The sequence below is a fragment of the Malaclemys terrapin genome, chromosome 4 (genome assembly GCF_027887155.1).
Source record: "Malaclemys terrapin pileata isolate rMalTer1 chromosome 4, rMalTer1.hap1, whole genome shotgun sequence".
In the NCBI taxonomy this organism is placed as follows: Eukaryota; Metazoa; Chordata; order Testudines; family Emydidae; genus Malaclemys; species Malaclemys terrapin.
Window position 1 is genome coordinate 103,850,968 of NC_071508.1, and position 18,922 is coordinate 103,869,889.

General features: G+C 40.0%; 1 protein-coding gene across 1 annotated transcript in view; it reads left to right on the forward strand.

Annotated features, from left to right (window-relative positions):
• The window catches only part of SCFD1 (sec1 family domain containing 1), a 145,864-nt gene that overhangs the window by 92,301 nt on the left and 34,641 nt on the right, over positions 1-18,922 (forward strand). The window contains exons 19-20 of the mRNA XM_054026391.1: positions 4,690-4,765; positions 14,426-14,479. Coding sequence (XP_053882366.1) covers positions 4,690-4,765; positions 14,426-14,479 — 130 coding nt within the window. The remainder of the gene's footprint in view (positions 1-4,689; positions 4,766-14,425; positions 14,480-18,922) is intronic.

The following is an 18,922-nucleotide window of genomic DNA, read 5'->3' on the forward strand; positions in this document are numbered from 1 at the left end:
GACTGCAGCCAGTTCCAGGACCACCTTTGCAGAGATCCTGGAGAACTACAGATTCCTCTTGAAGAGGTCCACAACTCCCAGCACAAACTCTTAGACATCCTCCACTCATCCGGATCCAACAGAATAGCTCTCCATATTAATGAAGCCATGCTGGAGTCAGCTAAGACAGTTTGGCATGCCTCTGCCACCTGCACTCCCATCCCCAAGAGGGCAGAGAAGTGTTGTGTCAGCAAAAGGGTTGGAATTTTTGTTTTCTCACCCCACTCCCAACTCACTGGTAGTCCAGGTTGCTTCTGAAAGACCTTGACAGCAACATCCCTGGTCTCCTTTTACGGATAAAGAGTGGAAACACCTGGATCTATTGGGAAGAAAGGTCTTTTCATCATCTAGCCACCAGTTCAGGATAATCAATTACCAGGCACTAATGGCTAAATACAACTTCCTGAAGTATACTAAGTATGCAGAGTTTACCGACAGCTTTCTGCAACAAGACAGAGCTCGTTTCCAAGCTCTGATAGATAAAGACAAACTGATAGCCAAGACTTCTCTCCAATCCACAGTCAATGCCACTGATATCTCCTCTAGAGCTATGGCTGCTGCCATTGTTATGCACAGGGAATCATGGTTCCATGCATCAAAGTTCCCTACGGAGGTCCAGAATGCTATCAAGGACCTCCCAGTCAATGAATTGCAGCTCTTCAACCAAAAGATGGGCGTGTTCCTCCATATCCTCAAGGACTCTAGAGTTACCCTCTGCTCACTGGGGATATATATGCCTGCCTCTAAGAGGAAGTTTCACCACCTATCATTTAGACCTAGACACATGACTCAGCTCTTTTTCCGCCAGAGGCCCTGTGAACCACCGCACAACAGAGAGTTCAAAAGATCCGCATTCACATACCTTCTGCGACACGCTATGCACCTCAATCTCACCTTCCCGGCGCGACATTATTTTTAATGGGAGCTTGAGAGTCACGAACCACTAAGCCCAACTCCTCTCAACCCTCACACACCTTTTGGGGGTTATCTAGCACTCTTTTTCAACACCTGGAGTGCAACAACAACAGACGAGTGAGTGCTGAACGTAATCCACTCTGGCTATATGATGATTTGCGTCCCTACCTCCTCCAAAACCTCTCCACCCCACTTTGAGGGCCACTCTCATGAGAGTATTCTCAAACAAGAAGTGGACTCCCTATTAGAGCGAGAAGTGATAGAACACATTCCTCCTCAATACCATGCACGTTTTAATCTACTTACTTCCTGGTACTCAAAATGAAGGGCAGTTGGAGGCCAATCCTTGACCTCCACCATCTCAACTTCTTCATTCACAAACTCAGATTTCACATGGTCACGTTGGCATCTATAAGCCCATCTTTAAAAAAGGGCATGTGGTTTATGGCTCTCAACTTGAAGAACGCCTACTTTCATGTAGACATTCATCCTGCTCACAGTTGTTTCTTCAGATTTATGGTGGACTCGGACCATTTTCAGTATAGAGTGCTCCTTTTTGGCATACCAATTGCCCCCAGAGCCTTTACCAAGGTATTCTCAGTAGTAACAGCTCACGTCAGACATCGCAGTCTCATTGTCTTCCCCTACCTCAATGACCAGATCCTTGTCGCCAGGTCTCGCCAGGAAGCCTATGTATCAACTTCTGTGGTGCTGCTCCTCCTTTCTTCACTGGGAATCAGGGAAAATGCTGAAAAATCTGTTCTCACCCACAGACAATCTCTGGATTTCATTGGGGCCACCTTGAATTCTGTTAGTGCGAGAACATACTTGCCCAAGAGCAGGTTCCAGACCATGAACAATATCATAACTCAGATCACAAACAACCCTTGAGTACCAGTCAAGACATGTCTGTCTCTTTTAAATCATATGGCCTCATGCACTTACATCATCCCATTCACAAAACTCCGCCTCCATTGTCTTCAAATGTGGCTGCAGTCAGTTTACTCTCCGAACTGCCATTCTATGAACCTCATGGTAACAATTCCCACCATGGTAGTATCTTCCCTGCTCTAGTGGACAAATCCTCATCAGGTATATGTGGGTGTCCCTTTTCTCCTTTCCTCACCAGACAGGGCCAATATTAGATACATCCCTGTTTGGTTGGGGTGCCCACATGAACAGCTGAACAGCACAAGGTACTTGGACATCTCAAAGTCCAGGATGCACATCAGTATCAAGGCCTTTCCTCCATTCATCCATGCTCAGTGTCTTATAATGTTAGACGTTATGACTGTCTTCTACATCAACAAGTAGAGAGGAGTGAGATCCATCTCCCTGTGTACGGAAGCGGTCAGCTTGTGGAGCTGGTGAGTGAGCAATTGAATCACCTATTAGCAGCCTACCTTCCAGGGAAGCAAAATGTGCTTGCAGGCTCCATCACAGACATTTTGCAGTCAACCATGAGTGGGAGCACCAGGACTCGGTACTGCACAATATTTTCGCTCTATGGGGAACCCCAACCAGGGATCTGTTCACCTCTCAGATGAAGAGAAAATGCGTAACATGTAGCTCCAGAAGAGGCCAAGGTCACCACTCCCAGGGTGACGCTCTACTTCTTTCCTGGTCGGACTAGTTTAACTATGCCTTTCCTCCACTACAGCTCCTGCCATGACCGTTACACAAATCTGGCAGCACAAGGCCTGGGTCATCCTGATTGCCCCTACTGGCTCAGACAGTTTTGGTGTCCCGATCTCCCATGTACGGGATCCCAACTACCAGTCATTCTCCAATGTTTCTCCTGACCCAGTGGAACAGTAGGATCAAGTACCCCGGTCCGCATTCACTCCACCTCTCAGGGCTTGATATTTGGATGGATGTCCTCCTTAGAACGTTCATGCTTCACATCTGTGCGAGACATCCTTTCTGATAGTAGGAAGGATTCTACTAGAACTTGTTACCTTGCTAAATGGAAGCGCTTTTCTTCTTGGAACATCAAAATAGCATTCTCCTAGAAACTGCAGATATTCCTCTCATCTTGGATTATAGCCTCTCTCTGAAGATATCAGGCCTTTACATTAGCTCCTTGCAAGTCCACTTGGCGGCGGTCGGTGCATACCATCCACCTTCTCAGGGCTACTTGATCTTCCCACATCCAGTGACCACCAGATTCTGGAAATGCCTAATCAGAACCTTCCCACCTGTTCAGAAGCCTGCTCCCCAGACTAACCTGAACCTTGTTCTCTCAGTACTTATAAGGCCCCCCTTTGAATCTTTAGTGTTTTCCTTCATGTCTTTCCTTTCCATGAAGGTCACTTTCCCCATAGCCATTCCCTCAGCTAGAAGGGTTGGCGAGCTTGGATCGGTGATGGCAGATCCTCTTTACACTATATTCCATAAGGATAAGGATTCTTTGCGTCTATACCCCAATTCACCCCCAAAGTAGTTTTAGAATTCACCTTAACCAATCGATTTACTTACCTGTGTTCTTCCCAAAACTGCACGCTTCCTCAGAGGAATGAAGACTTCATTCCCTCAATATTTGGTGGGCCTTGGCCTTTTATCTGCAAAGAACAAAACCAATCAGGAAGTCCCTGAGACTATTCATCGCTATAACAGAAAGAATCATGGGGCATGCCACTGCCACTCGGAGAATCTCCAAATGGATCTCTGGCTGCATTCTACTCTGCTATCCGCTGTCCCAGGGGATAAGAGCTCATTTCACAAGAGCACAAGCGACAACTATGGCATCACTTCAGGAGGTGCCTCTCCTTGATATCTGTAAAGCAGTCATGTGGAGCTTTGTTCACATGATTGCAAGACATTATGCCTTGGTGCAGGACTCCTCTGCTGATGCCTCCTTTGGGGCAGCAGTCCTCCACTCGTTTCTACCATCTAGACACTAAAAATCATGGACTGAATGGAGACACTCGATTTATGGCCGGTCCATGATTTTTAGTGTCTAGCAGACTTGTGAATTTAAGCTCCCATGCTCATTTTTTGAAAGTGTTCGTGCAGATTTCCTTTAAGGATAATGACTAATAGGTCAGATACAGAAAGATCACTTTGTAAAAAATGTTCACCCACAGGGTGAACAGAGAGACTGGATTTATGGCTTATTACAACAATCTGTAACCTACCTCAAACTTATCCTTATCATTGAGTCATATCAGCTGATTATTATTATTATTATTATTATTATTTTATTTATTGTGGCGCCCTTGGACCCAGTCATGGATCAGGGTCTCTTTGTGCCAGATGCTGCTCACATACATAACAAAAAAGAAGATCCCTGCTCTGAAGAGCTTACAGTCTAAGACAAGATACAACAGACTGGGGGAGCAAAAGGTAACAATGAGACCAAACCAAACAGCATGAAAAACAGTGGTCACAGCATACTGGCTGTCTAACTATTATCAAGATTTTTGTAGAGCGCTTGGCAGAGGAGAGCTGTAAGAAGGGATTTAAAGGAGGACAAAGAAGTGGCTTTGGGAATGTGGCTATGGAGTAGCATCTGAGAAAACACAAAGTTAATATTAAAAACTACTGTTTTTGTTCAGTCTGCCAACAAAAAAAAGTTAATATAATGGTTTAGGGCACGGTTTTACTAGAGCATACCATTTTGTTTAATGGAGAGCAGGTTAAAATTCTAAGAAACTTCTGCAGACTTGTAACAGACAACTCTGAAGGCAAAGATGCTCAAATTCATACACTGTGTTGTCTGTTTTTGTTTTTCAGTCTGTTTTCACGTGTTATGAATACAGGCTCACAGTTTGTGATGGAAGGAGTGAAGAATTTGGTATTGAAACAACAAGTGAGTTTAAGAATGGAAAACAACAAATGATATTTTTAAACTTCTTTGACGGCACATTTCAAACAAACATTTTGCCATAGTTTATCCATGTAATACATTTTATTAAAATGAATGGTGCTAAAGATGCAACAAAATTAAGCATAACAGACCTTCTCTAAGATTCTATATACATATAGTATAAATACATTTGTTTTTTATATTTGGATTGTAGCTTTTAATTTGTAAACAAATTATTTTTCACTGTTAAGAAGCTTATTGTCCATGAATAATATCCTAAATTATCCCCATGAGGCCCTATGCTCAAGGGGCATTTGCTCCCAAAAAGTGTAATAAATGTCTTAGGTCCACCCTCTGCAAACTAATTTCAACACTGTGAAAGGAGTAAATATGCATCTTTAGGTATTTTTTAATAAATACCCATAACCTGCATAAACACAGAATATGTGGATATGTACTGTTTTTCCTTAGATTATCTCATATTTTGTCATCGGCAGTAACCATTCCAAAATTATTGAAAGTCTAATACTATATTGATCCTTCTGTTCAATCACATATCAAGCTCTTCTAATTTAGCTCATCTAAAATATAAAACAACCTCAGCCTTGAAGAACTGTAGCATGGAAAAGAGTAACAAGTCTAATAATAATACCTAGGTCTTATATAGCACTTTTCAACAGTAGATCTCAAGGCACTTTAGAAAGGAGGTCAAATATCATTATCCACATTTTATAGATGAGAAACTGAGTCACTCAGAGATGAAGTGATTTGTCCAAGGTCACCCAACAGACCAGCAGCTGAACTGGAAATAAGTCAGGTTGCCTCAGTGCCAGTCTATTGTGCTATCGACTAGGCCACACTGCCTGCTCTTATAACATTTAGCTTCACTTAAGAAAAATATTTTATGGTATAACTCACTTGTGACTCTGCCAATCATGAGTTGTCTCAAAAATATCATAACTGCTTTATACAGTTTATATGTAAATTCACTCTTGTGGCTGAAGTTTTAAACTCAAGTTATGGTTATCACAAGTTAAAAGTTAACTCCTGGGTGGATTTAGATGAGCTAAATTGTTACAGAAAACATTCATTTGAATTTCCTGAACATTGTAAGATGAAAATGTTGCAGTAATACCATTAAAATGATGGGCCATAGAAGAATGAATGGAATAAACAGATTTTAATAAAAATAAATTAGAAATTCAATGTATGTTTTAAATCGCTTTGGTTCTGCAACCTAAGAACTAAATAAAATTAAAAGTTCTTTTTTTCCCCCAAATAGAAGGTCTTGGTAAAGGCTGAACTAGTAGTTGAGTAAAAAGCAAAAAAAAATCAATTTGATTTTTATTCTGATCTTGAGTATTTTTTCATACTGTTGCCCTATGATCAGAATACCTTTTGTGCATCAAAAATATCAACTGTCACACAAAACTTTTTAACTGGTTTCCATAGCTTTTATAAGACACTTTGTGAGGCTAATTCTGCAGAAATGTGTTGTGAATAGGTTATGCATTAGATTATACAGTTAGGATCAGTAAGACATAATTAAATATTTATAATTAAGAAAATAATTTAAAAGTGCTGTTTTTACATTGTTTGCCAAAGACCTCTTTAAAACATTTATTTCTTGCAACAATGTCTAATAGTTGAAACAGAACTTACTGTCTGACTTTTTTGTTTTGGTGATTCATTGCCTGATTGAAAAGCTGTAAAAACACAGGTTTATAAGGTTTCTGATCTGGCTTTTAACTTTTGTGCCCAGTAGTGTATATATTAAGACTTAAGACTCCTTGGGATAGTCAAATAAGATGCCTTTTTGCCTAATATTTAAGCATGCTGCAGGGTTTTTTTTTGTGTTGGGCGTTTGTTTTAATGTTAGCCTTTTTTTTTTTTTTTCCCTTGGGCAGCACTCAGGGATTTATATTCTTTTTTGCTCAAACTTTTTTTCAATTTAATTTATATCTAACTTATACCTTAGAATTTCCTTTTCTGATATATATTCTTTCAGCAAGTCATTGTCTAAATTCTCCCTGAGTTTATTGTAAGGCCCTCATCCTGATTACTGCAACCACTTCTCCCTTACAACCACATCACTACCCTCCAGTCTACCCAAACAAGGTTGCTAAGATGGTCTTCCTTGTCTATCACTTGGACAACATTCCTTCCCTTTTAGAATTCCACAACTGACTTTCATTCTTCCACCAGATCAAATTCATGCTTCTTGTCCTAACCTTCAAGACATTCTATTCTGTTTAGGTTCTTATATCCTGTTCATCATAATTGTATCTGCATACCCTTCAATTCTGCCCCATACTTTTCCATTCCTGTTTCTGTATTATGCTTCCTTCTCCTATCCCAACTTCCTGCTCCATCAGTGATGCAAGCTCTGTCTGCACCTCCCACAAACATCCATATACCCTTTTTGCCTGGGAAGTTCCATGATATAATTTATACAGCTGCTTACCATATACTCTTTTAAATCCCTCATTTCTGCTGTGGTGTCCAGTTATAGCTAGGCAGGTGATAAGCTGTGACTGTCCCTCTTCCTTTTCCTGCTCCCTTACTCCTACTAACTTCCCCATTCTTGCCATTCACTCCACCTCCACTTCCAATTTAAAAAATTGAAAAGTAAAATAAAAACAACAAAACATAACTAACGAAGCTATGCCAATTCATTAACATACACGTGTGTTTTGGGTGTTCTATATTGAAGGCCCCCCAGGGCAGGCATGATCTCTTATTTGTGTCCAGAGAGTTTCCAATGCAGTGGGGATTGGACATTACCATAATATAAACGTTTACTAATAATTATCACCGTCACCCTTGAACTAACCTGTAAAGCTACTGTCCTTTCTTCCTTCAGTTCTCTACTCAAGACCTATTTCTGCCACAACACATACAAGAAATCTGCCACTTGGAATGACTAGGACCAGGGGCAATTGGTGAAAGTTGATATTTAAATAATTCTAAAACAAAAAAAAAGTAAAATAAAAAATGTGTGTGGGTTTTTAATCTCTAGCTGCTATCACCATAGATTGTGTATATTTGCCTCCCTTTCTCCCAAGATTAATATGCTACTAGTCTTCTTAGATTGCAAGTTCTTCAGAGCAGGCCATCATGTCTATCTTCGTTTGCACTGTGCCTGGCACTTGAGTTTGACCACAGCTTCTGGATGCTACTGGATTATAAATAAAATATTAAATAATAACAAGAAGCCCACTTTTACTTATGGTGTTCAAGATAAGATTATGGGCTCTGTAAACCTGCTAAAAAGTAAAATACAAAATTTAACTCATCAGTACTATTCATTGGTGAAAAATTAGCTTCATCACAAATAATTTAAGCACAACAAATGTAAATGTAATCAAATGTAAACATGAGTTTATAAGATTACCTCACTTAACAGTTACAGTTAACTTTGCAGGCTGGCTAGTGTCATAAGCAGGAATTTAATTACAACTTTAGTGTTAACATCTTTAGTGTCAGTTAAATAATATTCAGCTAAAATAACAAACAAATTCACATAAGCTGCATAATATTATTAAGATTAATGTAAGGAAAGTGAATAAGTCTTTTCTTCTCAGACTTCTTTTATAGTGGGTACTTATACAAATTAATACTTCTGTTATGTTTCTAATTCATGTAAAACAAAGGATAATAGAAAATAATATAAACAAGAAATAATATCCATTCCTGTCATAACTGAATAAGACGTACAAATGTTACCAATCATTTGACTTTTCTAGATGTGTGCTTTTAAAACATAAATAAAATTATATGGTAATAGTTAATTTAATGTTTTGCTTGTTCCTGTCATCATTCATATCCATTCTTTTAAAAAGAAGTCACTTTTACTGAAGTTATATTAGCGTAGTTAGGTTATTTTCTATTGGTTTAACCATTTTTTTTCTTTTTAATTTTAATACTTCAAAACAAAAGTGTCTGAAGAACTAGAAAACAATAATACTTTTGTAAATGCTAACCAGTAGCATTCTATTTCATGGCAATATTGTATATCTTTGCCCCATTAAGGAATTTGAAATTTTTTCCATGTACATTTCAACTTGCTGATTAGTAGTCAATTTTACATTTTTGGTACTAGTTTTATATTTATCTCAAATTTAACTTCAAATATTTTACCTGAATCTCATAATGATGCATATATAATAAAAACAAACCAGGGTTAAAATTAAGAAAATGAGAAAAGGTTATACAAATAGAGAGGAACAGAAAGATTTGGTAAGGGCTAAAAGCAAAACAACAACAAAAAACTCAGAAAATCAGTGGCAGTGTTCCAGATATCAAGACCCCTGTTCTAACCATTTTATATTTATTTTATCCCAAACATAGGTGCTGGAACAATTTTTATAGTGGGTGTACTGATAGCCATTGAAAAAAACTGTAAACCCTGTATATGATGGAAACCACTTGAAGCCTAGTTCCAGCACCTATGATCCCAAACATTTCCCTCAGAGTTTGAGGAACTTGAGTGTTGTCAAACCATCTTATTTAAGTTGCATCAGAATCAAACATTTTCATGTGAGTTATGCAGAATATATCTCCTCACAGAGAGTCTACAACCTAAACCTCAATTTTAAGTCTTTTGCCTCTGTTTGTTTTATATCAGTATCATTATCAATCCATTCCAACTCTGTTGGCTCTTTTTCTTTCTCCCTCAAACATTTTTCTACCATTCCTTCCTCATTCTAGTGGGGAAGCTATCCAGCTATTTATATGGCCCCCTTCATAGTTTTAATCATAGAATCATAGGACTGGAGAGGTCATCTAGTCCAGTCTCCTGCACTTATGGCAGTACTAAGTATTATCTAGACCAGTGTTTCCCAAACTTGGGACACCACTTGTTTAGGGAAAGACCCTGGCGGGCCGGGACGGTTTGTTTACCTGCCGCGTCTGCAGGTCCAGCCAATCATGGCTCCCACTGGCCGCGGTTCGCTGCTCCAGGCCAATGGGAGCTGCTGGAAGCAGCGCGGGCTGGGGGACGTACTGGCCACCGCTTCCAGCAGCTCCCATTGGCCTGGAGCAGCGAACCGCGGCCAGTGGGAGCCGCGATCGGCCGGACCTGTGGACATGGCAGATAAACAAACTGGCCCGGCCCACCAGGGGCTTTCCCTAAACAAGCGGCGTCCCAAGTTTGGGAAACACTGATCTAGACCACCCCTGACAGGTGTTTGTTTAACCTGTTTGTGGAATCTCCAATAATGGAGATTCCACAATCTCCCTAGGCAATCTATTCCAGTGCTTAACCACCCTGACAGGAAGTTTTTCCTAATATCCAACCTAAACCTCCTTGTTGCTGTTCAAATCCTTGCTTCTTGACCTATCCTCAGAGGTTAAGAACCACTTTTCTCCCTCCTCCTTGTAACAGCTTTTTATGTACTTGAAAACTGTTACGTTCCCTCTCAATCTTCTCTTTTCCAGACTAAACAAACCCAGTTTTTTCAATATTCCCTCATAGGTCATGTTTTCTAGACCTTTAATAATTTTTGTTGCTCTTATCTGGACTTTCTCCAATTTGTCCACATCTTTCCTGAAATGTGGCGCCCAGAACTGGACACAATACTTCAACTGAGGCCTAATTAGCACGGAGTAGAGCAGAAGAATTACTTCTCATGTCTTGCTTACAACACTCCTGCTAATACATCCCAGAATGCTGTTTGGGTTTTTTTTCAACAGTGTTACACTGTTGACTCTCATTTAGGATGTTGTCCACTGATTCCCAGATCCCTTTCCGCAGTACTCCTTCCTAGGCAGTCATTTCCCATATTGTATGTGTGCAACTGATTGTTCCTTCCTAAATGGAGTACTTTGCATTTGTCCTTATTGAATTTCATCCTATTTACTTCAGACCATTTCTCCAGTTTGTCCAGATCATTTTGAATTGTAATCCTATCCTCCAAAGCACTTGCCACCACTCCCAGCTTGGTATCGTCCGCAGACTTTATAAGTGTACTTTCTATGCCATTATCTAAATCATTGATGAAGATGTTGAACAGAACTGGCCCCAGAACTGATCCCTGCGGGATCCCACTCATTATGCCCTTGAACCACTACTCTCTAGGAATGGTTTTCCAACCAGTTATGCACCTACCCGATAGTAGCTCCATCTAGGTTGCATTTCCCTAGTTTGTTTATGAGAAGGTCATGTGAGACAGTATCAAAAGCTTTACTAAAGCCAAGATATACCACGTCTACCGCTTACCCCTTAACCACAAGGATTGTTACCTGTCAAAGAAAGCTATCAGGTTGGTTTGACGTGATTTATTCTTGACAAATCCATGCTGACTGTTACTTATCTTATTATCTTCTAGATGTTTGCAAATTGATTGCTTAATTATTTTCTCCATTATCTTTCTGGGTACAGAAGTTGACTGGTCTGTAATTCCCCAAGTTGTCCTTATTTCCCTTTTTATAGATTGGCACTATATTTGCCCTTTTCCAGTCTTCTGGGATTTCTCCCGTCTTCCATGACATTTCAAAGATAATCACTAATAGCTCAGATATCTCCTCGGTCAGCTCCTTGAGTATTCTAGGATGCATTTCATCAGGCACTGGTGACTTGAAAAATCTAATTTGTCTAAGTAATTTTTAACTTGTTCTTTCCCTATTTTAACCTCTGATCCTACCTCATTTTCCCTGGTATTTACTATGTTACTCATCCAATCACCACCAGCCTTCTTGGTGAAAACCGAAACAAAGAAGTCGTTAAGTGCCTAATGTATTTATCCTCACAACTTCCCTGTGAGTTAGGGAAGTGCTATTATCCCCATTTTCTGGATGAGGAAGTGAGGCACAGAGAAGCTAAGTGACAGCATCACACAGGAGTCTCTAGTGGAGCAGGGAATTGAATCCAGGTTTTCAAAGTCCTAAGCTAGTACCCTAACCACTGGATTGTCCTTCCTTCCTCTCTGACCTTCCTTCTCTCAGCAGATCTCTAAAGGGAATTATTGCCTCTCTTCCAGCATAATATCTTTGGATGCATTTAGTTTAGTTTTTCACCCTTTGACAGTACAAGGCTACAATTTTTGTGCTTGTTTTACCATATTCCTAGCCTTAGATTACCATGTTTTAATCTTGGTTTGGCTTTATGTTGTTGTTCAATTATAGAGCAAGCATCTAGCATCTCCAGATTTCCCATCTCCTACTTAAAATCTTACCACTTTGTTCATATCTTTTTCATGCCTTCAGATCGGTGGTTCTCCAAATTTTGAGGTTCATGACCAAAAATGGCTTAAAACAATCTGGAAAGGACTTTGTTGCTATCTTTAACCTTGAGACTCACTGTTTTCCTGATGCTATAACATTGTAGTGGGAATGCTCTCAAACTGCATTCTATTTAGTTTAAAGAAAAAATCTTTTATCCTGTGTTTCTAGCTCCTTGTCACTTGCTCCTGGCCTTCTGATTGCCTCTTCTATTTCATTTGTTATGCCTCAGTTTTATGGATTAGTGAGCAGAATACAGATGAGGCAATCAAAATTGTATGATGACGTGCAGAACCATGTGGTACATTTTATATGGCACATGTATATTGCCATCTGTATGTGGTGTGTTTATGGCAAATTTAGCAATACAAAAGTAAGTACAGCTAAAATTTGAATTCTAAGGCATCTTTAATATCGAATGGATAAAGATCAAAGATTTCACTGAGAATCCCATCCTACATTGTTGAATTGGCTTTTAATTTGGGTATATTATACTGTAATAATGATTAAAAAAGAAAACCCTCTGGCTTTCACCGAGAGCTTTACACTTGATACGGGTAAAGACAATGAAGCAGTATAGAGTAATGGTAAAAAGTTCAGTAGATTGCTTTTTTTATAAATGAGTTAGATAAAAAAGATTAATATTTGAATAAACACACACAGCTCATTATGTATTTCAATATCAGTGCAATAGAATTAGGACCAAAGATAATGGTCTATCAAGAGAATTTGGAGGATCTTATTTTGCAGGATGAGATTTAAATCCTTTTTTAGCTAATCCCAGGCAAGTAGAATTAAAGCTACTCAGTTGAGTTTCTGCTCCAGGCTTATATTTGTGTTGGCCATTAGAAAAGAACTTTGTAAATACACTTGGATATCAGATCCTTCAGCTGGCTGAACACATTTCCTGAAATTCAACTAGTTTGGCCTACAGGAGAAGCTCAACAGCAGCACAAATTACATAAAAGTGTTAACCATTTATTGTATCGTCATTGTCTTCACTTGCTTGTTATATCTTCTGCCAGTGTTGCAAATGTACATGGAACTTCTGTTTGCTCTTTATACGGAGAACATCTGTGGCATGAATGATGAAAGAACCTGATATTAACAAATAAATGTCTTTCATAAACTTGATAGGAATTAAAAAAGTTAACAAAATATACTAACAGAAGATGTTGGCCTTTTCCTTGTCCCATGGCTATCCTATCCCCCACTTTTGTACTCCTTTCGGCACCTATGGACACTGGGAACCCTAGGGAGAAGCAGACCCGGGGCACCAACAGGGTGGGAGGACTGGATGCAGGCTTTTGGTGCTTCCTGGGGCAACAGAGATGTAGAAGGAGGGTAGGGTCTGGGCTCCCAGAACTGCCTGGCCCCTAGTGGGTATGGTGCTTTTCAACCTGACCACCTATCTGGGTAAGAGCGTGGGGCTGGGTACGAGCGTGGGGCTGGGTACTGGGTAATGTGTGGGAAAGAGTGAGAGGCATCAGGAGGGGAATATGTGTGGAGCTGGGTGCAGTGGGGAGAACACAGTTCTGGTTGCAGAGGCAGCATAAGAGAGTTCAGGCCTGGGTATGGAGAGGTGGTGGGGGAGAGCTCAGGGCTGGGTGCAGGTGCAGTAGAGGGAGAGCTCTGGGCCCCCTCCTCAGGAAAATTCTGGTGGCACCAGATTGGAGGCGGTTGTTGCCATCCTCGACCCTAATATCAGTCTTTAGGGACTGTTACAAGCCAAAATAATCTAGGACTGCCCTAAACTGTGCAGTGGATAGAACATGTCCTAGGATCCAGAAGTTGCAAATGGCTCCTTTGTGGCTCCTGTCTCAGCTTACTGAGTGCAGCTAAGGATTCAGCCACAATCTTTGGAAAAAAAGAATTGCTGTATATCTAGAGAAGCAAACTGCGGATTTTTGAAACAAATCAAGTTTTTAAAGCATGTCCTTGCCTGCTTAAAAACTGCTAAATTAGACCAAGCTCGCTAGGCCTATGGTATGACAAACAATTTCAAGAATGTGAAAGAAAGGGAAGGAGCATGTTTCTCAAATGTAGTCTGCTCTAGGAGGTGCACTGTGTTCTTCTGTGGAGATTTTACTCTAGTTCTTCATTGTTTCAGTTTATTTTAATCTAAAATAAGTCATTTATACTGCAAGTATATGGTTACTCTTTAAAAAGCAATTTTACCTGCCCCTTTTAAAAAATCATTGGTATTTATTTGAGTTACTTTAAAATTTCTGGACCTATTAACTATTCTATACATAAATAACCTAGAACAGTTACTTTTCCCTACAGAACATTACAGTAAAGCAGCTCAAAGTAAGAGATTTGAGTGTGCTGTAAATTACAAAATTCAACGTTCCGTATAATATAGTTGGGTTGCAGAACAGCTTCTGCATATTTCTTAGTAAACATTTTTGCAACTCACTAGTTTCAAATTCTCTTCCACAGAATCTACCAGTCACACGTATCCTAGACAACCTTATGGAGATGAAGTCAAATCCTGTGAGTATAATTATATTCATTTTAGGCACAGAGAAATGGAAAACTAGATCTTTTCAATTGTGATACACTTAATATTGCTGCCACACAGTGTAGTTAATGTAGTAGCAATTAATTCTGGTCTCCCTGTATTTTGATTTAAACTATAACAACTTTCACAGTTATTGTATTGTGTATATATATTAGTCGGGAGTCAAAAATAATTAGATCACATTACTAGCTTGTGATGTATTTAAAGATTGTATTACAATGCATCTTCACAAGGGAGCCAAATTAAGGTTTCACAGGTAACTTTAATTCTGGCATTTGCTAACTTTTGAGTGCTTGATTTTTGCAACCTTAATGTTCTTTAACATAGTTTTTTGCATGTAATAGTATAACAAACTTTTTCCACTCATAGATCTAACTGTAACCATATCTTCAAATTTGGCAACTCCAGATTTCTATGTTATGTTGGTAGCACAGGTGTCTGGATGCTGGGGCTAAAGCATCCCCAGATACACACACCGTTATAGGGAAAAGGAAGATGCAGGGGCCAGCTGGACGGGAGGAGGGGAGAGACAACGTTTTAACAAGGTGTAAGAGAAAAGCCAAAGTGCCAGATGGTTCACCACCTAACTCCCTTCATCCTTGAAAGAGAGAGTATATTCCTGTGGTTCTATTTCATTCCTTTCCTCTGATGGGGATTGAAATTCTTGACCTTTCCAAGTCCAAGAACAGTGTGCAGGTTAGGACTGCCTCTTTCCTGTTGGAATCTAGTCCAGGCCACCACAGCTTCCTGCCACCAGCAACCCCTTGCTTGATTGGCAGTGGGGATAATTGGAGAGTTTGGGGAAAAGAAGGCATGATGATGCAATAGACTGGAGGGAAAGGTCGCTAGAAGGAAGGAGGGGAAAAGTAAAAGTAAAGATGGAGTGGTTAGAGAGAAGTAGAGAGAGATTCTGAGAGACACTGAGTTAAAGAAACCAAGGCTAACAGTCAAACAAAAATGAAAGGAAGAAAGGGAAGGAGAAAAATATCGAACACATTCTGTACTGGAAAAAAATTAGAACAAACCCATATAGGACAATGTTCAAAGGGCAATGCAAGATTTGCCTCTTTGCCTTGCTCTAACTAGAATGACTCTCGCTGGAGGAAGTATTTGCTTAAAAAATTCCATCTGGAATCTGCCATTATTGTATGTAACTAACTTGTGATAGTGTTGTGTGATTCAACTTCTAGGTTTTGTCAGCATGAGTTTGAAAGAGCCCCATATTACTCACAAATGCTAATTGAACTTCTGTACCACATCATTCTACAGTAACTCCTCGTTTAACGTTGTAGTTATGTTCCTGAAAAATGCGACTTTAAGCTAAACAATGTTAGGCGAATCCAATTTCCCCATAAGAATTAATGTAAATGGGGGGGGTTAGGTTCCAGGGAAATTTTTTTCTCGAGATTAAAGACTACATTATATAAATACACGCGCGCACACACGCACACACTCTCTCTCTCTCTCTCTGTTTTAAACAAACAATTTAATACTGGTACACAGCAATGATGGTGGTGAAGTCAGAGGGTGGGATATTTCTCAGGGAATGCCTTACTGCTAAATGATGAAATAGCAATTGGCTGAACCCTCAGGGCTTAACTCGTTGTTGTTGTAGCCTCACACTCTACAAGGCAGCATGAATGGAGGGAGGGAAGACAGCATGGCATACAGAGACACACCTGTGTGTGTGAGAGAGAGATGCGCATTGCTCCTTTAAGTACGCTGACCCTACTCTAAGTACGCTGCCTTTTTAAGTAGATCAACAAGCTGAGACAGCAGCTGCTGCCAGGAAACTCCCTCTGTCCTGAGCCCTGTTGTGTCCCTCCTGCTCTATGGAAATGGGGTAAGTGGGGTGCAGAGGGGAGAGGGACACCCTGACATTAGCCCCTCCCACCCCCCGCACAGCAAGCAGGAGGCTCCGGGGAGCAGCTCCAAGGCAGAGGGCAGAAGCAGCACATGGCAGTAGGGGGAGGGACAGCTGAACTGCCGGCAATTGATAGACTGCTGGGCAGCTGCTGCACAGGGAACTTAGGGGAACGGGGAGCTGATAGGGGGGCTGCCGGTCCACACTGGTTCCAAGCCCCCACCAGCTAGCTGCAACAGGCTGCTCTTCCTGCAAGCAGTGGACAAAGCAAGCAGCTGCCAACGACGTTATAAGGGAGCATTGCACAACTTTAAATGAGCATGTTCTCTAATTGATCAGCAACAGAATAGCAAAACAATGTTAACCGGGACGACTTTAAGTGAAGCGTTACTGTATTCTATATATAGACATGTTTTTACAGGCAACTACTTTAGGAAATTTTAGTGTTTTCAAAAATTATTTGTATTTCTTCTACTTTTTCTCTGCCTATAATCCAGGTGGGATTTTATACAGAAAAAGAGCAATATACAGATATACAAATGTAATATCTCACAAAAAACATTGTTCAAACTGATGAGATGAGGGGGATTTCCTTACCTGTGATAGACTTCATCTCCTCTGGATGTTGCTAAATCATCCTATCTAAGGATCATCTGAGCAAATTTTTGTAAATTGAATGCACCAGATTCCCCAGACAACGGTGTGCTTTAAAAAATACAATGTAGAATATTGCTACACCCTTTGCAGGAACTTTATCCCCCTCTACTAGTTAGTTGATGCTTTTTGGGATGCTCAGAACTGGGCCACTTGCACCCACCATTTAGGGTGACCAGATGACCCAATTTTATAAGGACAGTCCTGATTTTGGGGGCTTTTTCTTATATAGGCACCTGTTACCTCCCACCCCGTCCCAATTTTTACACTTGCTATCTGGTCACCCTACCACAATTCCATCTCCACCTCTTGCACAGAGGGGTGAGCTGGGCAAACCCAGGAAAACATCATCATTTTCCTTTTCTGCAGCCCTTCCCCACACCTAAATATCAATTATGTGGGGATGTGCAGGGAAATAACTAAAACAAGTGCCAAGAAATAATTGAACATACAAACTAGCCTATTGTAAATGTAATTGACTGCTAAATCACAAACAATAAAAATAAATTCTCTGGATAAACACAGTCAATGAATGAAGCCAAAAAAGGAGGTTGTGTGTCAGGAAAAGTATAGGTGACCTTGTAGTAACTTCTAAAGGCAAGATGCTGCATAGAATATTTCTATAATATACCAGTAGGTGTCACTCAGAGCATTAAAGTGGAGAACCTAAATTAAGAAAGAAGGCTCACAGACAAATGAGTGAAAATGGAAATTTTGAATAAATATTCAGCTTCCTCAGTCTACAAGTTTAAGAACTGGTCTGGAAATGATCACATTTCATATACTTTATTTTTGCTGGTTTAGTATTCTCACATTGTACTGTCATGGAGAATAGCCAAGATCACTTAGATAATTTCAGGGTATAGTTTGACCTTCTCACTAGGTCATATTAAGACATCAGGATTATTGATTCAATCCCTACTACTATAGTGGAGATTTACAACATAAGCTGCTGCCATGTTGAAGACTAGGGTTCAGAGCCAAAATCAGGAATCCCATTGTCCAAGCCAATGGAGACCAGGCAAGCCCCAAAGAGCAACCCTTTTAACCACTATGTGAAAGGCTTCCACTAGTTTGCTGAACAAGTACTCCCTTTGGGCTGATTAAAAGAGAAGCATGAAGTAGCCTTTGGGGGATTTCATGTATTTGGGTTTGCAATATGAGCAGGAATTGTAGAAAAGTAAAACTGTATCTGTAAGGAAAAATGAATGACACATGGAATGACACTAGTGTGGCCTTTGTTCATGTTCTAATGTATAGGGTCCTTCCCATCCCCAAAACAGGCAAAAATAGCCACTTGTCCTACTGGCAAAAGATAAGACACAGAAAAGAAAGCTAAAAAGCTGATTTTTTTCCACAGAACTTGAGGAAATCTCCATTTCATGGATTGGACTCTTACCTGCTAGGTCCTGTAGTAGATGTGTGAAACGCATATAGATATAAATGTCTGTCTTGCATAGAAACTAGATAAAATACTACCTACATAGAAATGATACCTTAATCATTGCAAATTATATAGCTACATTCAAATCACATGCTAAATATAAAATGCTACATTAAAGTAATGTGAAATGTAAAAGCTTTTCTACTACTAGTGGTCACAAATGTTACTTTGTCAATTGTAATTTAAAATTATTCTGGAATACATTTCAGAGTGCTGTGTTTTTTTGCAATGTGGACTTTCAGAACTCTGCTGAGCAAAATAGATATAGAGTTCTCTTAAATCCGCCTCAATATAGGATTGTGTGTTTCTCAAATACTCTCCTCCTTGCTGCTTGTCCTCTCCCAAAGGGACAGCTACCAGGAAGGAGAAATAAGCCCCATACTTATGGTTTTTGATCCTTTCAACGGAAACAGGAACTGAAGAACAGTTCTTAGGGGCAGTTAACACTACCCT